Below are 20,185 nucleotides of genomic sequence, written 5' to 3' on the forward strand. Positions count from 1 at the left end.
CCTGCATACTACCTACCGGAAGGCCCAGATAAGGGGACATAATATTGTATAAAACGAGGAGGGAATATATGAGATAGAAATAGCGATAAAGGGTAAGAAATGAAAACGGTTAAACGCCTATTGTGGGAGAGTTGGAGAACAGGAATACTCATGGCCATTGAAGGGGTAGAAAGAAATGGGATAAAGTAGTACTGTAAGGAAAAAAAAAGGGCAAAACCCCAGAGATGAAAACGCCGTCCACCAGTCGCCTCCAGACCCAACCTGGGTAAATAGATAAGAAATCCCCTTCGGGGGAACGAGGTAATAGAGGGAAAATGTAAAATAAACCAGAGATCAGAACGAAACGGGAGAACGAGGTGGGAGAAGGAGGGAGGGAAAATAAGAAAACTTGTCATGGAATACGAAAAGCGAGGATAGGATGGATGAGAAGGGAACAGGGACAAGACAAGCAAAATCGGAATAAAAGGTCGGTGACGATGGTGCTGGGTCGTCACTATTCTGAATTGCGGCAACAAGATAAATTTGGTGTAAAAGAGACTACAAAATCTCTCTTCTGTTGTCTTTTTCTTTAAAAAACAAATCACATTTCATTCCTACCCCTCACGTCCGGGCAGGCCTCTTCCTCAACCCAAAATCTTGCTCCTGCATCTCCCTAATTAGCCGCAATGTATCCGGGTCTGCGTCCGCGTCAGAGAAACTACCGCGGTCACGACCCGTTAGTTTGCTGCGATGACGTTGGGGAGACGCCGGCGAGGTTCGTTGGCTACGATTCTGACTCTGGCCCTGGTCTTGTTTATGGTTTGGATGAGACCTGGGACTGGGAGGCGGTTTGTTGCTTCCTTCGTCAACAGCGACACCACGTTTCTTGTCAACAACGGGAGTGTGCTGTCTCTGTTCCCTTTCGTGCTTGAAGGAAGAGGATGATGGGGAAGTGGTGGTTGAGCGGTTGTGTGATGAGGGCCAGCGACAGGTGGAAGGGGAAGATGAGGTAGTGGAAGACGGCATTTTGAGGGTGGTGGAGATGGAGGTAGTAGATGAAGATGGGAGTGTTACTGACAGGTCTGAAGGTTCGGTTGTGATTGTCACTGTGGGTAGGTTTCGTGTTGTTGCGATCTTGCAACTGCCTGCCTCCGCATCAGAAACTGCTGTTTCTGAAACTGCGCGAGATTGGCGGGTAGGGTTGCGGGATGCAGTGGTGGATGTGTAGGCAATGACGGAGCGTTCGCCATTTTGCTTCTGCTGTTCTTGTTCACTCTTAACGTTGGAAGCCTTTTCCTCGCCATATGTCTGGTTGGGATCAACCTCCAAATCATCTGCGAGCGAGGTGGGTGGGGAGACAAGACTGCTTGCTGGGGCCGTAGTTGTAGGTATGGACGTGAGTTCTGCAGCAGGTACGAGGTCCGCCTTTAAGGTTGGTGGTGAGGCGTATGACGTTTGACTTGGGCCAATTTCTTGCTGCGTTGGAATAACAGCGACTGGTTTCTCATTCTCTCCATTCATGTGGTTCATGGGAAACCCTGTTCGAACGGACTCAAAGTCAAGTTGAGCCTGGGGAGGTTGCTCGCCAGAAATGTAAGACTCTGGCTTTTGGCGCTTGGTTAGAGAGGGAGATAGATTGTCTTCACCGGATGGTGGACGCTTCGTTGAAGCCGTTGCGCGAGGTTTAGAACGTTCCTGAGCCTTGACGGGATCTATCCGGCCATTCTCATCATGAATACACCGACGCTGCAACGACCAATGGTTAGAGAAGCATGATGAAATCATTAACGAAATCACACGAGAGAGACGAGATGATGGGATAAAACCAAAAACCAACCTTGCTCTTCCTACACTCATCGCAAGCCTTACTTCTCCTCTTCTTCCCGGCACCAGAAGAATTCGAACTAAACCCCTTCACTTTCCCCGCGTTAGGCTGGGATGTCATCAACAGTGACCCGGTCGTCGAAGAAGCAGCAGCTGCGTAAGCATCCTCACCCACCGTGGCACCAGCATCACCAGCAGCAGCAGCATGCCGTTCCTTAACCCCATCCACATTTACCGCAGAAAATGTTCCAGCAGCAGCAGCAGCGACAGTAGTTATAACCCTGCCATTGATAGGCTGCTTACCTGACATTGAAGCAGTAGCAGGCACAAAACTCTCCACAAGCATCTGTTCATCCTTATGTCGACAGCGAATTCTCCGTTTCCGACAAGCGTCACAAGCAACACGTTTCGGACCCAGGCCCGTCGGCTTCTGCATCAAGCGCAGCTTATTGATATTATTATTACTATTATTAGTAGAATAAGAACTTGCCAACTGGCTAATGTCATCCTTCACATTGCTAAGTGAAGCTTTCCTTTTCGGTGGACCGGGCGTTCCGCTCATCGATGGCGCAGTTGTGGAACTAGAGCTGGTACTGGAAATGACACCGTTATTCGTATTTTCTGATGAGAGATCTGAAGGACGACGACCGCTGGTTTGCGATTCTGTCATATTTTTAGCTTCGTTGGCATTGAGCTGCGGACTTTCAGCAGCGATGTTCCGCTGCGAGCGTCGACTTGGTCTTCCAGCTGGTTTCCTATCCGACATATCAACCTTGGTGTCAAACGATATGGCACCGGGGCGCGTCCACTTGGCGGCAGGCTCATTCCCGCGCTTCCATGCAACCCACATCCCAAACTTCATAATCGTATCAACGGGATCTCCCTGTCCCTTGGGAATGGATCTCCTAACCGCATTCCTAGTCTCAGTCGTAACGCCGTCAACTTGGTATCCGCCAGCAATCAATGCAGTTCTCAGGAGATATTTTGCCAGTTCAGGCAACCCGTCTAGCTCAGCCTGGGAGTAATATCGAGCGTTATAATACTCCGTTCCCGGCTTAGCAGTATTGCCACGTTCTCCGAACTCATAGTAAATCGGATACTCACGATAGAAGCGGTAATTCTCGTCACGGGAGAAGGATTCAAGGACCGATTGCGGGATCGGGTCGTCCTCTAGGTATTTGATGGCAGCATACCATAGGATCTTCTGGAAGAACGGGTAGCGGAATTTCTTAGGTACCTTGGTGTCCTTTTCAATCTTAGCGACTTTGATTTGCATTCCGTAGTTCATTCTTGTGAGAAAGTTTCCGCCAATGACAAGACTATCTTCTGGAGTCCAGACGGCATGAATCCAACCGGATGGAATGAGCATTGTGTCGCCCGCTGAGAGATCGACGCGATAACATTCCTTAGTCTGGTTTCCAAGAAACGTAGTATCCTGCGCAGCGGAGTTGCACCATTCTTCGTACTTTTTCAGGTATTTATCCTTGGGTGGAATGAAGAAGAATGTCTTGCTTCCCCTGAGAATGTGGTAGTAAACCGAAGAGCCCCCAAAATCTATATGGAAGTCAGTGTAGCAATCCGCAACGGACATTAAGACGTAGAATTGTACTTTGGGGAAATCGCCTATGGCCTGTAGCTCGGCTGGCCACACATGATCCTGAAGATCAAGGTCGCGGACTATCCTGGGTCGACGAATGAGTCTTCCCAGCGGGCTGTTCGACACCTCGAGACTGATAACATTTCGAACAATTTTGGATGCGGAATCATCATAATAGTAATCCGCCCACTTTTGCATGTTCCATCTCTTGTCCTCCCCTTGCTGCGATTTGACATCGATCACTTCGACTCTCTCCTCCGGTCCATAGAGTTCAGCAACATGTCGAACGGTCAGACCTTGGGGGATGACCATGTCCAACAAGTCCTGACCGCAGTCGATTACTTCTGTGTAGTTACCACTATCGTCATCCGCGGGCATGTTATCTATGATTTCATCAAGTTCCTCTTCAGTGGAAACTTGAGGCGGAATATAATCAGAAGAACCGGGGACAGAGGCGCGTGTATTGAACGATGCCGGTATGACAATCGGCTCGGTCATCCCAATACCTTTCTCAAAATACTCCGCAGTGACGAGCTCGGGACGTATGCGCGCAAAGTTGTCTGGCAAGAACGTGATCTTCCCATCTTTAATTGGCTGGATATAATGATGCTCCGGAGTTTCCGTCGAGGACATTATGAACCCCTGATTCAAGCCAGCATAGTCAATAGCTGTTCGTGCCCGAGAAGACTTGCGTACAAAAGTCGTGGGTCCATGGAAAGGTCGACATGTACGACAGATAAACTTGTCAACCGTTCTGGTGTCGCGGTCACTTTTAAACCCGGCGCACACGATATGGAACCACCTATTACATCCATCGCAACTTATCCATGTCACGGAGTCCTCCTCCTCTCCATCGGATGCGATCCGGTCGAGGTTGCATGAAGCACAGGTTGCTTGACTCGAGCTGTCGTTATCAGAGTCCTCAGCTTTTAAATCGGAGGCAGGCACGCTATTTCGACGCTGGAATGGAGTGGGTGGCTTTTGTTGGACATCTAGGTGATTAGCTTGCGTGGTACCGTGAGGCTTCTCTGCAGTCTCACGCGGATCGACCTGGTCATCTTCAAGAGCATGTCCCATCAACGGGGGTAACGGGGAAGAGCCGGAGACAAGGCCATTCATCACCGGTCTTCCCAAGAATGCGGAGCCATCCGACTTCGATCGAATACGGGAAGGGGCCCCGCCAGAATTGCTCCCAAAGAAAGCGGAGGATGGTTTATTCTCAGCAGTAATGTCCCATTTCTTCACCCACAAGTCAGCAGGACCTGTAGCCCATTGAACTGCTGCAGTTCGGCGATTCGGTCTTGCCGGCTGGTTCGTGGATTGCAGCTGGAGTTGGGGTTTTGGGCTATCTTGGTAGCGGGGGAAGTTGCTTGGTCTCGCAAAGTTGAGCAACAGCTCCGCATCGGTCTTCATACTGTCGAATGCCGAGATGTGGCTTGTCACAGGCCTCGTCAGCCATGAAGGAGATGAAGCTTTTTCCGATCGAGCGCGTTTGGATGGGCGTTCGGACTGGTCGGTACTAGAGGGTTGATGGTGTTTGGTGGTGGTGGCGAGGCCAGCGGACGCAGGTTCATCGTATGTAAGAGGCGCAAAGGTAGGGCTTGTCGCAAGGGCAATGGTAGCCAGCGTATCGATGTTTGAGCCGGATCTCTGCCCGATTTTGTTCGCAGGGTTTGCAGTTGGATGGCTGGCGGATGATCCACGGTAGTGGTGATACTCTTGTTGATGTGGTTGTGGTTGTGGTTGGGGATTATGAGGATGTTGACTTCCCGTTCTATTTCCATCCTGAAAAGGATTATTCCACTCATGCTTTATTGAAGATTCCTTATCACCAAAAAATGTATCATATCTGGGTTGCTGGCCATCGCGGGAAGGGACGTTGCGGGTGATGGAGGAGGCGGACGTGGGGGAATGGGCGGGAGTTCGGGCCGGAGAGATCAACTCCACGGCATCTCGGGGTGGGGATGGCGTGTGGTAATCTGATGGGCGCATCATGGAACGATTCCGGAAGGATGAGCAGTTCGCCATGACTAGTTTTATTGGCTGGAGATGGCAGACTCGTCGGAATGGATCGAAGGAAGGGGGCGGATGGGTTGCGGACAGTTTCGCGTTTGTTGGGAAAGGGAAAGGCGGGGAAGGGTGATTGTTGACCACAGAGGTCTAACAGTAGACGATGGGTGATGCGCGACGACGCATTCCTGAAGGATCAGAGAGAAGGAGGATGGAGTAGGATGCAGGGATAGGGCAACGGAGAGGATGGTAGGGAGAGGAGGGTGACTGGGATGAGGGGATATGCTTGGAGGGTTGTTGTCCGCGGTGAGAGGGCAGTCAGAGGGCGAAGTGAGGGAGACTAAGCGAAACAACGGGGCGGCTGGATTGGAGCGGCGAGCGGGTAACTAGACCAACTCTGGCACAGAGCTCTCAGCCAGCGTGCAGGGCGGCCATAGAGAAGCCTAAGCGATGAGAATTGGGGATCTTTTCCGATTGGCGAAGGGGGGGTGTTTCGGTGGGAATTGTTGTTGTCGTTGAGAGGGGAACTGGAGGGCGAAGACGAAAGAGGAGGAAGATGAGGAGGAAGAGCCGCAGCCGGTGGTATTGGTATTACAGATGATTGGACGTATGTTTGCTGCGAAATGTGTATATCATGGGGTATTACGTTTACACTCAGCTCTCTTTTGTCTTTCCAGCCGAAGACTCTTTTTGAGATTCTTCTGATATCAAACTGAGAGACAGCCTTGATTTATTTACATTTGATATATTGTAGGAATTACAGAGCACATACTTGAGTAATTCTATTACGTATTTACCTACTAATAAACCTCTTCATATTGTGACTGCTCATACTTCCTCTCACACAGTCGCCTTGTTCACATCGGCAACAGAAGAAGAACAGAGCCCACACTTTGTCGCTGCTGCAACCTTGACAACGAGAGATACATATCCAAGGCAACCACCAAGGCTATCCGCCATCTGCCGCAAGTGCATCCCCGCTCTAGTCAAATCAAAACTTGTCCACGGAAGTCGGCTCCGCCTTTGCTCCCTCCGTTATGCCACCACATCTCTCTTCTAGCCCCTTCCATGGCATAAACAATGCCTATTAAGAATCCAAACGGTTCAGGATGGATATGGATGGATATAGAAAAACGAAAGCGGTGAAAGCGGTATGGGTATGATAGCGGAGATCAGAGATGGGATTATATGCGGTGCATGAGATCCGTAACCTGTCAAGAACATCCAGCCAGGGCCATGCGCTAGAGGAAACAATAGCTGCGTAGACACGGACGCAGATAATAACGATAGGGATCGGGGTTCACCTGCCATCTAATACGCAAGCGGAAGGCTGCCGGGTTGTGTTCGAAGGGAGCTCCTCGGAGGTGCTTGGATCATGTCCATTGGAATCGGAATGTTGATGCCCTCTATCTAAAGGCTAGTTTTGATAACTTACTTAGTAGCAAGTTCTTTCTCAATCGTATATTCTATGCTTTAATGCATTCTCCGCCATTGGTCCATTGCTAAGCTGCTGCAGCTGGAATAAGGCACCACAGCAGGCTTTGCGAGTCGACCTTCTCCAAGGCGGGGAATTGATGGGAAAGAAATGATCTGTCCATTAATTACCTGACTCGTGCGAATTGACCCTCAATGGAAAATAAATAAGACATTCAATTAATCAGGCGCATTCACAGCAGCGGGATATCTATCCCATCCAACGCCAGAGGATAGCAGAGGTCACCCTCCAAAAATAGTGCATTGGGTCCAGGCCTAAGCCTATGACGAATTACGCGGATTGTAGGGAAACCTGGGAGCTAGCTGTCAATTGAGTATTTCATATTTTGGTACCAATTTGTGCATGCATGCAATGCATGCAGAAGTGGGAGTCCGATTTGGACAAGACAATGATCACAGTACATGGGTGTGTTTGGGGGGACCAGAAACTGATTGCTCTGAATGAGTGGTTACTCATTTAGTCATAAACAAGCAATCATAACCTGTTCTTGGTAACTATATCCTTTTAAGCTATCTATTCATTTGATACAGATAACTACAGCGGCCTTGGTTGTTAAATAATGTAATGCACCAATGAGCGGATCACCTTTCATTTCAATTCTTTCTATCCAATATGCCAGCCACCCCTAGCAAAGAAGTTTCTAATCAAGAAGGATTATTTTGTACTATTCAAACTTCTGTTAATTATTCTAGTAATTTATAATCATTTTCAAGTTTTCAATCTATTTATATATATTGATAGACAAATAAGTTCAAAAACTTTATAAAATAAATAAACTAATAAAAAAATCTTGATTAAATTATTTAAGATCTGTAAATATAAGGATGATTAAATATCACTATTTTATAAAGATATAATACCAGGACACATTTATTATAAAGGAGAAAGAGAAGCAAAAAATATAAAAGATCTAATCACAGCATTCAATGTAGAAAAAGGGTTTTGACAAGTGAAAAAGTAGCTGAGCGTACTTTTTCATCTTCTGAGCTTAGGTTGCTGGCAGCAGAGTCTAATCCGTGCTCATGCAACAATTGTTTCACATTCAGGCGCAACAAATCTAGATGCCCTCACCCTAGTGTAATTTAATTTAATATAATTATTTGCCGCTGAGTGAAGATATTCCGGGTTAAAATCTAGTTGAGTAGTTATGCTATTCGTGGATTGTTGATCGGTTCGGTGGGGTTGATCGGCTCAGTGGGGGAATTAACATTAGTTTAAGCTAGCTAATTAACTAACTAGTTAAAGTTAAACTAGGGCTAACTAAGTTAGTTAGTTAACTAACTTTATATTAACATGGCCCTTCCAAGCTGCCTAAATATCCACTAGCCCGCATATGAACTAGTACGTTACTTGACAGCCATTCCCACGCTAAAGGACGAAAGCGGCCAAGCGTGAATTTGTGCGTTTTTGCCCAGGCGGGTCTCGCGCATTATCCAGCCCAAAGGTTGTCGGAAGCGGCTTGTGCCTAATACACCACGTCTCCCCCTCAACTTATCATCCAACTCCATTCCTTTTACATTCCCACAATACCTCCCCCCATCATCCATCACTCCGGTTAATACTCTCGCCCGTCCGTGGCCGTCTTCACTCTCAAGCTACTAGCCTTATCGCCGCATACTCCGCCCAAAAAGATATGAGCCGCAGCACTAAGCTTGCCCCGGAAGCCAACAGGTACCTACCAACATATCCCCGTTCCTCGCCCAGATAAATTTTCTAATTTGTGAATACTGGATGCTCATATGCTGTGGCAACAAAAAAAAAAAAACACTAGGATCCTTTTCGTAAAGAATCTCAGGTGTGTGATTCAGTCTCGCTCTTCGAAGAATAATTTAGAACTCGCGCCCGCCAAATATAAACTCTGCCCAACATATAATTTTGCGTTAAGTTTTTTCCCTTCCATGCGATAAACGACGACAACTCCAGACGAAGATCTAATTCTGCCTTTTTTTTTTTGGTTTGACATAGCTACAACGTCACCGCAGAGGAGCTGTTTGACCTTTTCGGGAAGTTTGGGCCTATCCGGTAGGGGACATTCACTCTCTCGCTTCCTCCCCGATTCACATGCATTCGCGCGATCTGGTGTATCCATACATTGCTATTACCAGGCGGAGAGTGTTTTTCTTGCCGTGTGCTATTCACCTACTCTTTATTAACCATACCTCTTGGAAACGGATTCTAGTCAAATACGCCAGGGCATCGCCACAAACTCCAAGGGTACCGCATTCGTCGTCTACGAGGATGTCATCGATGCAAAGCAGGCCTGTGATAAATTGAACGGCTTCAACTTCCAGAATAGATACCTTGTCGGTTAGTATATATATATATTTATATATAGAATACCCATCTTGTAATGCGTATTGGGTATGGGAATGCGGTTGTATCGGAGAGTGCTTTGCTAACTTGTCCATAACTTAATAGTCCTATACCACCAACCAGAGAAAATGGCCAGATCGAAAGAAGATCTGGCCGCACGACAAGAAAACCTAGAACGACTTAAGCAGCAACACGGCATCGATTGATTTTTCATATTTATCTTTTTTGTTTTTTTTTTCTTTCTCCCTTCTTTTCTATCTGTTCATGTACTTTACGTTGTTGTTATTTATTCAATTCCCCATTGTTATTACCTTTACTTCTTACTTCTTTTTCTTCTCTTTTCTTCTCCTTTTGTTGACGCATCCTCATTCCCTCTTCTCTGTTTTCAAGTGTATCCCGCTCTTCTAGTGCAAGAGGGTCATCCTTCCAACCATACACGTCACTCCCGAGGATATTATCGCATGGTTTAGCACTGGGAGTTTCGAAACGTTGCGGGAGCTAAGACTGCTTGGTACCAATCCTGTCTTTGGCTGCCTATCCATCGACCACTTAAGAGAACGGAGATAATTGGATATTTTGAGATCGTCTCCTCTATCTCGTACTTCTGTTCTTGCTCTGCCCTTTGTTTGGCCCATGTTTTTCATTTTCATTTCCTCAGCATATGATATGTCACGTCTGACTCATGTTCACGATTAGTATTGTTTCTTCTACTGTTATTGTTATTGTTATAGGCGTAGGGGGGAGGAGGAACATTCAACAGCATGATCACGCAAATACATATAGCCATTTCCGACACAATTTGATTTTGAAAGTAATATATTGTGGCATGAGCTCAACTAGGAGGGAAGAAGTATGGCAAATATGGCTAGACACGATATAGCTATCCCTCGCCTCCCGTTTTCCTTTTGAACCCAGTCTAACCGCGCCGCTCTATGAATGCTACTTGCAGCAAAAGTGGCCTCTTTTGTGTTTGGAAAATGACAGTTATTGAACCATTCCACATTTACCATTTATCCGTTGTAGCGTAACTTCTGAGGCAAACTCCCTCCTTTTAGCCGCACTCAGCGGCAGGGCGAAAGGGGGTCACCTGACCGACACCGCTAACCCCGACGTTGCCTTAGCTGATAGCTACCGCCCGCGCACCTCTGCGGATTTCTCAACGTCAACCTCAAAACACCGCCACAACAGGTAAAAAGACTCGAGAAAACGGATCTGAAGGCTTACTCTATAGCAATGAAAGCATCGGCTTAATAACTTTCGTTCCTTTTACCTATTTGTTTTGCTTAGTCCTCCATTTAGCCTCGGACTCGAAGAGCTCCCTCTGGCGTACTAACAACTTCTACAACAATTTCCCAACCTTTCGGACAGATATGTAGTATTGTATATATTATAATACCATCGAAATTTCTCTATTAACAAATACGAACAACAAGAGAAGAAGCCGAAGAAAGAGGAAATAACCAAACCAACCACCACACATGCCTCCGATCCACAGGCAGCTACATCCTACTCGCGAGACGTAAAAAGTGTCGATCTCCTGACCTCCAAGGAACCCAGCCATGACAGATCTCCTCTCTACACAAGCCTCACATGCCATCACCTCCCTTGCCCTCGCAACAACCCACTCCATCTTCGCCCCCTCGCCCTCCTCCTCTTTGTCCCTATCTCCATCCCTATCCACCCCATCCTTCCTACCGACCATGCGTCCCTCACCAGGATCCACCGCAACCCCCTCCCCTTCCCCTTCCCCAACCGCCCCCAATGACGACAACAACGGCGAATGCCAGCTCCTAGGCCCCTTCGCGCTCCTCGTCCAAGTTACCCTGGGCGCTCTTGCCCTTCTCGCTCTGGTCTATAAGCGTTGGCGCGAAAGGCCCCAGCGCCCAATAAAAGTATGGGCGTTCGACGTGTCCAAGCAAGTCTTCGGTTCTGCCATGCTGCATCTGGCCAACCTGCTCGCGTCGATGTTCTCTGCGGGCCAGATACCCGTGACCGCGACGTACCAGCCGAACCCGTGCTCGTATTATTTGTTGAATTTGGGGATTGATGTACGTTTGCACTGGTATTTCTATATGAATATATAGAGTACAGAGATAGGGTTGAGAGAGCAATCATTGTACGGCATTTTGGATTTGGCTAACCGCTGTATTCTTTATACCATGACAGACAACCCTAGGCATCCCCATCCTAATACTCATCCTCCGTGTCCTCAACCGCGCCGCCCTCTTCACCCCACTCGCCAACCCTCCCGAATCCATCCAATCGGGCAACTACGGCAGCCCTCCCCGTGCCACATGGTGGTTCAAGCAGTCCATGATCTACTTCGTTGGCCTGCTCTGTATGAAAACCTGTGTCATAATCCTCATCCATATGCTTCCCTTCATCGTTAAGGTGGGAGACTGGGCCCTCCGCTGGACGGAAGGGAATACAGCTGTGCAAATATTTTTCGTCATGTTGCTGTTTCCGGTCATTATGAATGCGGTGCAGTATTATATTATTGATATCTTCATTAAGAAGCCGAGTGAGAAGGTGGAGGATGGGGAGGGGGATGATGATGAGGATGGGAGTGGGAATGGCGCTGGTGGGGTTGGCGGCGCTGGCGGTGCTGGTAGGTATGATAGTCTGGATGATGTGGTGCGGGGTGATGATCGGCATAGAAGGAGTGCGTTGTTGGCGGGGATTGATAGAGATGACTTAAGTGATGAGGAGGATTATATGGTGTTTCCCGATGATGATGATGAAGGGAGGGTGAAGAGGACGCTGGAATCTGCTGGTGGTGGTGGTGGTGGTGATGATGGTGTCGTTGAAGGGTGATAGTGATGGCGATGGTTCTGGGTTGGATATGCACCTGACTGAAAGACGCTGCAAGTGATCGATTGATGGATCGATTGAGATGCGGATATATCTCTCGTTTTCCCATCGTCTCCCTCGGCCAACTACTCTTGAACCCCCTTTTTCATAAAACTCCACAGGGGCTTATGAGTCGTTCCCCTGCGTTCGAGGTACACTAGTTTCCGTCTTGTATTGCATTGTTCGTTTCTGCTCTCTGTTCGCGTTTTTTTAGCCGGTGAATGGCGTTGGCGAAAGCATTATGTTTTCTTTTTCCATTTTCCCATCTCGTTTGCTCTTTACTCTTCTCTTTTTGGAAATTTCTTTGAAGGCCTCCGCATTCCCACGCCAGGTTTGGGCTCCGATGCAACTTACATACCCAGCATTGTACATCTTTTTTAGCTCCCATTCTGGTTTTTACAACAATGTTTTCTAGATGCATATATTAATATCCCAGTGGATGATAGGCATTTTTCTCTTCTCTCGCTTTCTTTTTCTAAAGTTCAATTTATTCTTTCTACCTCTTCTTTTAATCTGGTGATATATACGCCTGCGGCACTATTTTATATGGACAGAAACTAATTGTTGTTGAGCTACGATTCTACTTATGTTCCCTATGAGAATATCTTCGATTGGTCGGTCACATGTGGCTGGGGTAGGCGTTATCTTAATCATCCGAAGCATATGTAGGTAGATGCGTCAATTCTTGTCAGGATATCCATAGGGGTTATGTATAATGCTATCACAATGTTAATCTTATTCATGTCTATGAATTTGCAGCGAAAACATTTTCGTATATGTTATTTTGATAATGCTTCAGTCACGTCCAGGGGAGACAATTCACAGCTTCTACCAATATTTAATAGGTGAAGGATCACATGATCTCCACCCGCTAAACTGACTTGGGAAAATATGCAGCCTCAGGCATCATTTTTACTTCGAGTCTCTTAACCTTTTTTTTTCTTTTTTTTTTTTTTTGGTAGACGACCCAAGACGGAAAACATGCAACATTGAATAGAGAGGAGTGCCCACGCTGCTATCCATGGATAGAGTTACCTGTTATTCCATACAGTCTAACTAAGCTATTATCTTCCTTACCCTAATTTACTTCCGCTTCCAAGCCTGCAACCTCCCGCAATGCCCACCATGCAAAAAGTGCGCCTAAAGCAGAAAAAGGCGCCTTCAACTGCCACTACATTACAGTCCAACGAAGAAGCTTTCTTCATTGATACCCAGGACGCTCTAGAAGGCGATCATGCCAGTGAAAGTGGGAGTGATCGTGATGAACCAATGCCTAAAGACGAGACGGAGGAGAAGCTGGAACGATTGCTTTTCGGCGATGCGAACGGGTTCCATGATGCGTTGAGGGAACATGATGCTGAGGGCATGGAGCTGGTGCTTGCGGGGGGTAGTGGCAGTGAAGGCGCACAGGAAAAGGGAGAGGGAGGGGGGGAGGAGGAGGGTCTGGAAGGGGTTGATGATGCGGATGTAGGTCCATCATTCGGTTCTGGTTCTCAGTATGGGTATTTTTCTTTGGCGCTAATATATATATATATTTTACTATCTGGATAGCTCTTCTTCCTAGATTCTGGCTCCGCTGTTGCCGATGACGTCCAGTTTCATGTGACGCAGGATACAGCAGACGGCCAGCATGAAAATGAACCCCCGGCCGCATGGGAGGATAGCGACGATGAGCGAATCACCATCTCTCTAGCTGGGAATAATCGGCTGAGAAAGCTACGGGTATCCGAAGCGGATGACCTGGTTACGGGCTCGGAGTATATACGGCGGCTGCGCAAGCAGTTTGAGCGGCTACATCCTGCTCCCGCGTGGGCGAATTCGTCCAGCGCAACGGGTGGGAGAAGTTCGAAGAGGCAGAAGACGGGAGCTCAGAAGTCCGATGTAGAGAGCGTTTCCGGTTCTGACCAGATGGATACGGATGAAGAGGAGGAGATGTCTCTGCAGCCGTTGGCACGGTTGTTGCAGAATGCTGGCAATCTTACGAGAGGAGAGGATACGGCTAAAAGCGGCGGGAAGCGGAAACTCCGCCAGGAGGTGCTGGACGTACAACGGATGAAGGATGTTGGTCGGGGCCAACCTGTAAGTTTTACCCCCTTTGCTTACAGTGATTGATTTTCCGTCTTCCGAATCTTTCTACTCATATCAATCCAAAACATAGTCTTCTGTCGACTCCCTCTCCTTCCACCCACACTATCCCCTCCTCCTCTCCTCCGGCCCTGCCTCCACCCTATTTCTACACCACATCTCTCCCAAATCGGCCTCACCAAACCCCCTCCTCACCTCCCTTCACATCCGCCGCACCCCGCTTCATACAAGCACCTTCTCTTCGCTCACAGGAAACCAAATCTACTTCTCCGGCCGCCGCCGTTACTTCCACATCTGGGACCTGGACACAGGAAAAGTGGAAAAGATCAACAGCCCCCCCGACCGCAAAGAAGAGCAAAAGTCCATGGAACGCTTCAAACTCTCTCCATGCGGTCGGTGGATGGGTGTTATCGGCAGCACACGCAAGGGTGGCGGCATCGTAACTATCCTCAGTACCACAACGCTGCAGTGGGTTGCGCAGGTGCGGGTCGACAGCCATAATGGCGTGGCTGATTTTGCGTGGTGGAGTGATGGGCAGGGAATGTGCGTTGTTGGCAAGAACGGGGAGGTTAGCGAGTGGGATGGGAGGCAGAGGCGGATTGTTGCGCGCTGGGTTGATGAGGGTGCTGTGGGGGCTACAGTTATTGCGCTGGGTGGGAAATCGGGGTGGGCGCAGATTGGTGGGGATAGGTGGGTGGCTGTGGGGAGTTCGAGTGGGATTGTGAATATTTATGATCGGAGGCCGTGGGCAGCTGCCGTGGCGGCGGTGGAGGTTGGTAGGAAGACGAAAGGGAAGAATTTTGAGGTGGATACCCATGATGATGGTGTTGGTGATGGCGAGGAAGGGCGGGGTGGGATTCTGCGCAATCCTATACCTACGCGCATGCTTGATCAGCTAACGACGCCGACGAGCCATCTTGTGTTTTCCGCAGATGGGCAGTTGCTTGTCATGGCTAGTCGGTGGAAGAAGGATGCGTTGAGATTGAGTATGAAATCTCCTTTACCTTCACCCTAGTTCCCCTTCACACGCCCTCCCTATTTTTCTATGTTCCATGTGAAACTTCAGTTTACTAATTCCAACCTGCACATAGTTCATCTCCCGTCATGCACTGTGTATAAGAATTGGCCGACGTCCAACACACCTTTCGGACGCATCTCTGCAGTTGCAATTGCTCCGACTTCGGATATGTTGGCTGTCGCGAACGAACAGGGGAAGATACGACTGTGGGGGATTCATGGCTAGGTCTGTTGCTCGTATTGTCTGCATGCACGCGCGCGCGTATGTGGACAAGAGCCTTCGATGCCAGGACCCTATTTTTTTAATGCATGGAAATAAAATGAGGGAAGCAAGGCAGGAGTTGAAGCACTGATGGAAGATATAGACATGGATCACAGGACGTATGAAAATAATTGAACCCCAGAGAAAGGTTCCCAGAGAACTACGCTTATATAGAGATGATAATTCATAACTTTCAAGCACGAAACTGGACGGAGAATGAATTGGGTGCGACCGAGACTGGTTCTATATGATACGTATATGGAAAGCTATTCTAGTTTCTCAACCCTCCTCTTCTCTGCCATTACTCCATATTCAAACTCCCAACCCATTAAACCATCCCTAACCCCCATCAACAAAACTTCTTTATCGTCTCCTTATTCTGAATCCCCACTAAATTGCCCTTCTTAACCCTCTCAAGCGTCAACGCCGCAATCAACGCCGCACCAACACCGGATCCATCCTCCGCACCACTCATCACAATCCGATCCGGCTCATTATCCGGCCAGTCCAGAATCTCCCTCAGTGCCTTGGCACCCCTAGCTTTGAAATGCGGATACTTGTTAAACACCGACCCGTCCGCACCAACATGACAATGTGAGATATTTTTCTTCTTGCAGATGGCCGCAACGCCGCAGACGGAGAGGCGCGCGGCACGAGTGCCGATTAATTCCGCCAGGCGCCGGCAGAATTCCAGCTCAGAGGAGGAGGCGTAGATGCCCAGCTTGCGCTGGAAGAGGTCGCGAGTCTTCGAGAGGTTTTCGAAGGGGTCTTCTTCGATGTAGGAGAGGAAGGAGGAGTCGAGGGAGTAGGGTTTGCGCAGTCCGGAGACGTCTTGGTTGGGGAAGATGAGATTGTTCTTGTTATCGATGAGGTCGAGGAGGACGAGGCGGTAGATTTCGCCCAGGTAGAGGCCTGCGGTCATCTTTTCGAAGGCCTGTTGGCCTGGTCGGGGTGAGTCGCGGTCGATTATGATGTCGTATTGGGTTAGGGGGAGGACGATGTGATCGTTGTCGAAGGCGCCGTATTCGCAGTTGATGGCGACGGGGGTGTCCGGGGGTAAGTTGTAGTGGGCAATTTTGGGGATGGAACCGGCGTTTTCCATGTAGGCGGCATTGACGCCAGTGCCGAATATACAACCGATTCTCATCTCGGGATCGGTATAAGCGGAGGCGATGAGGGTGCCGGTTGTGTCATTGATTAGAGCGGTGATCTTAATGGGGAGGTTCTGTTGATTTTGTTAGGAACAATCTGGATTTATACTCTTTGGTGACATTGAGGCTCTCGAAATATAAGTACCTTCTTAGCCAACGCTGCTTTTAACATTGGAACAACATCATGGCCCTCCACTCCGTCGATATCAAAGCCCTTGGTCCACCTCTGCAGGACTCCATGATCAATATAATCCTGCGTAGCGGGGTAGGAGAACGTGAAGCCCATTGGGAAATCCGGGATGGATATATCGCCTTCATGGTAATGTTCGATGAACTGCTGCACGCAGTCGGCAATATACTCCCAGAGGTCTTCTGAGCTTCCGTTCTTCAGCTCATCGGGTATTCGGTACTTGGATTGTGTGATGTCGAACTCGCCCTTCTCTTCGGTGAGGTGAATTTCACAAACTCGTAGATTGGTACCGCCCATATCGAGGGAGAGGTATGTGCCTCGCTCATAGCCAGTGGGGAACCCCAAGACCCATGTTACGTTCATAGGCTTGAAGAAAGTTTGTGTCAGTAAAAGACTAGAGGAGTTTGTAGCCCGCACTGGAGGCATGCGGGAAAGGTTCACAGCAGCAACAAAGCATTGGGTAAGCTCACAATGTTTCCTCCATCGACACTTAGGCCTTTTTATCCATTAAATTAGGTTAACCGTCAGATATATATCTCTAATGAAAATCCCACAATGGCAATGGCAATGGCAATTGCACATAGTTTCTTCTGCTCCTCAAATCCGCTTTTCTGTCGCATCCTACCTAGGAAGTGCGACGCAAAGGGGGAGCGGGTACGAGGGCGCAACAAACTCACCCTTCTCTAACTCCTTGATAAAATGATCAACGATCTTCTTCAGTTTTGCCTGATCGACCGTAAAGAGTTCCTCCAATGTTTTGAGCTGGTCCAGCAACTCCGTTGGCATTTCAGCCATTGATCCTACAGGGGTCCGATTTAGTCAGACTTGGACTCATTTGCAATTGGCATATTGACATATTGGCATTTGGCGCATGAGTACAAATGATCATTTCATGCCCGGAAGATATTATGCATATCTCAAAGGGAATTTGCTGCTGTATACTCACCCTTACGGGAGGACCTTCGGCGAGGAGGAGGCGGTGGCATTGTGGTTTAAAGCCCCTGGGTTGTGAGACTGGTAGATGAGGAACAGATTTGGTATAAATAAGTGGCGGTTACTCAGTATAACATATATAAGAGAAGAGAGAAGAGAACGTGGCGGGCGAAGATGCAACGCGGAGAATTCGGGATTGAAAGTTGAGGCTGAAGGTGGAGTTGATATAGGGTTATTTTTTGTTGGGGTTTCCCGCCTTTGCCGAGTCGGCGAAGCTGACATTGGCGTTGCTTATTGTGGATATAACTAACTGGTTAAGGGAATTTACAATAGCTAACAACTCCACGGAATATGTTAGATTCTTCCAATTCCTCATGCTATTTGCACTTCCTCTTTATAGACTGTATATACCAATCAGCATTGGTGATATTTGAATATTGTTTTGTCTGATCCCCGAACTGCAGCTATTCCGGATCACTTTCGAGTGCGGCGACGTCATAGTCCCTGAAATTCCCGAATACTTATAGATTCTTCCACTAGAAATAGACAGGGTTCGAGAGTAGTAATAAATAGACAAGGGAAGATATTCATAAATAGCGAATACAACACCGCTTCATAAGAACCAATCATAATCAAAAAATCTTTCATATCATCATCATAGTGTTTGTATGAGTGTGGCCAGGAAAATCAAAGCAAGAAATCAGAAGGGACCAAAATAGAAAAGAGAACACAGAGGGAGTAAGTCAATATATGAAAAATTGAACGCACGACAAAATGTAGACTCTAAATGCCCGTAATGTTGGTTGTCATCATCACTAAATCTTCATAGTTCATAATTTTCTCATAAACGGTTCGCACGATAGTCGATATCGACCGAGTCGGATAATGTTTGCTTCCCCATTGAGCCCTTACAGAGTAAACGGTCTTTAGTCCACAAATATCTCACCCCTGTCGTTTTAACCAGTGTCCTGATTTGGCTGTTTCAGTGGCGGTGGTGATGGTTCTTCCTTCTGTGCTGCGGCACCAATTGGCTTTGGTTTAGCCTGGTGTTCCCGTACTTTGTCGGCGGCCTGTTCAGGGATGGAGGTCTCGCTACCCCTCTCCATTTCTCGATTCTGATTTCTATCATCTGCAGATCTATCCGTGGATTCACTTTTGTCCAGCTTTTGTGCTTTCCAATGTACTCCTCCCTTTTGCTGTTCCGTCTCTAACTCCAACCGGACCCGGTTCTCATGCCATCGTGATAAATGCAACATATGATCCACTTCCTCAGTCAGCCGGTCAACCTCGTCACGTAGTTTTTCATCACGAGTTCGAGCCTGCTTTTGCCTATTATCCTCCTGCATTTGGCTTGTTTTCTCGGTATTTACCTTGGCCCATAACTCCTCCAGCTCATCCCGCCAGCCCAACGCATCTGCAAATTTCAACACACCATCGTCGCATTCACCCAGCAGTAATACATCATCTGGCCGGCTACCGAGCCCTCCCACTCGATTCAGGTTGATCAAGAGACGAGGGACACCTTCTCTGCACAGACTAGGTAAACTGGCAAACGGCTGCACAGTTAAACTTGTGCCCATGATGATGCACAGTTCCGCCGCAGTGGTTAATGTGCGGTTTATGAAGAAACTTTCCGGCAGTGACTCTCCGAAGAACACAATATCAGGCTTCACAAATCCACAGCATTTAAGGCATAGGGGTATATCGTTGGATTCTATAGCCTTTCTCATCAGGTCGTCTGGGTACGGAGACTTGCAATCAATGCATGAGTGGGTTGCATAGCTCCCGTGCGCTTCAACAATCATATCCCCCGGTACGCCAGCTTGCCGTTCCAGACAGTCGATGTTCTGAGTGAAGAGCTTCAATAAACGGCCTTTATCGTAGAGGAGTTTAATAAAAGTGTGTGCTATGGTGGGCCGATAGCGGCCTGGAAACATTTCTTTAGACAGAGAGTAGAAGGGTTGGGGGTTTTTGCGGAAGTATGAAATGTCAAATACGGCTTCTGGGTGGGGGAGGTTTAGACGAGCTAGGTTGGCGTAGATGCCCGTGTCTGGAGAGCGGAAATCTGGGATTCCTGCTGCGGTGCTGATTCCCGCACCGGTCTGTGGGGTTGGCCAACGGGTATTAGCAGAGTTTGGTTTCCGGTTTGTATGACCTCTTGTATATATGTTAGTGGAATAGAAGCTTCCTTACGAGAACCACAATCCGTCGTACATTTTTCTCTTTGATGTAGTCAACGATGCCTTCAAGGGAGCGGGATTTTAGTGTTTCTGGCGGAGTCTTCTCGTCCACAGGAACGGAGCTTTCGTTCCCCATTTTGGGTGGGCGGCACGATGAGCCCTTTTGATGTGTGGGTCTCCGGCGACGGCCTATCTTGAAGCCGGAATGATAATATGTATGGTCCTCTGAAGGAACAAGATATGTAAAAAAGAAAGCTGAGCTAGTTACGTCCGAATTGAGGAGCTTGAGTGAAGGTTCC

The 20,185-nt window shown here is 48.1% G+C and overlaps 6 protein-coding genes across 6 annotated transcripts; 3 read left to right on the top strand and 3 right to left on the bottom strand.

Moving 5' to 3' along the window:
* Positions 1-600: 600 nt before the first annotated feature.
* On the bottom strand, positions 601-5,428 carry PAAG_01011 (JmjC domain-containing histone demethylation protein; the record flags this gene model as incomplete). The annotated part of the gene is made up of 2 exons (XM_015844211.1): positions 601-1,725; positions 1,817-5,428. The coding sequence occupies 2 exons, from the start codon at positions 5,426-5,428 to the stop codon at positions 601-603; spliced, it is 4,737 nt and encodes a 1,578-aa protein (XP_015700992.1).
* Positions 5,429-8,966: 3,538 nt separating this feature from the next.
* Positions 8,967-9,424, top strand: PAAG_01012 (pre-mRNA branch site protein p14; the record flags this gene model as incomplete). The annotated part of the gene is made up of 3 exons (XM_015844212.1): positions 8,967-9,031; positions 9,085-9,212; positions 9,324-9,424. 3 exons carry the CDS (start codon positions 8,967-8,969, stop codon positions 9,422-9,424), a joined length of 294 nt encoding a protein of 97 aa, XP_015700993.1.
* Positions 9,425-10,777: 1,353 nt separating this feature from the next.
* On the top strand, positions 10,778-12,032 carry PAAG_01013 (hypothetical protein; the record flags this gene model as incomplete). The annotated part of the gene is made up of 2 exons (XM_002797108.2): positions 10,778-11,266; positions 11,385-12,032. 2 exons carry the CDS (start codon positions 10,778-10,780, stop codon positions 12,030-12,032), a joined length of 1,137 nt encoding a protein of 378 aa, XP_002797154.1.
* Positions 12,033-13,184: 1,152 nt separating this feature from the next.
* Positions 13,185-15,396, top strand: PAAG_01014 (U3 small nucleolar RNA-associated protein; the record flags this gene model as incomplete). The annotated part of the gene is made up of 4 exons (XM_015844213.1): positions 13,185-13,535; positions 13,620-14,147; positions 14,227-15,139; positions 15,245-15,396. The coding sequence occupies 4 exons, from the start codon at positions 13,185-13,187 to the stop codon at positions 15,394-15,396; spliced, it is 1,944 nt and encodes a 647-aa protein (XP_015700994.1).
* A 385-nt stretch (positions 15,397-15,781) lies between these two features.
* On the bottom strand, positions 15,782-17,759 carry PAAG_01015 (hexokinase; the record flags this gene model as incomplete). The annotated part of the gene is made up of 5 exons (XM_015844214.1): positions 15,782-16,657; positions 16,729-17,139; positions 17,244-17,269; positions 17,451-17,573; positions 17,720-17,759. The coding sequence occupies 5 exons, from the start codon at positions 17,757-17,759 to the stop codon at positions 15,782-15,784; spliced, it is 1,476 nt and encodes a 491-aa protein (XP_015700995.1).
* Positions 17,760-18,662: 903 nt separating this feature from the next.
* On the bottom strand, positions 18,663-20,022 carry PAAG_01016 (NAD-dependent deacetylase sirtuin-2; the record flags this gene model as incomplete). Its single annotated transcript, XM_002797111.1, has 2 exons — positions 18,663-19,808; positions 19,900-20,022. The coding sequence occupies 2 exons, from the start codon at positions 20,020-20,022 to the stop codon at positions 18,663-18,665; spliced, it is 1,269 nt and encodes a 422-aa protein (XP_002797157.1).
* Between the last annotated feature and the right edge of the window lie 163 nt (positions 20,023-20,185).

This window comes from Paracoccidioides lutzii, assembly GCF_000150705.2.
Source record: "Paracoccidioides lutzii Pb01 unplaced genomic scaffold supercont2.2, whole genome shotgun sequence".
Taxonomy (NCBI): domain Eukaryota; kingdom Fungi; phylum Ascomycota; class Eurotiomycetes; order Onygenales; family Ajellomycetaceae; genus Paracoccidioides; species Paracoccidioides lutzii.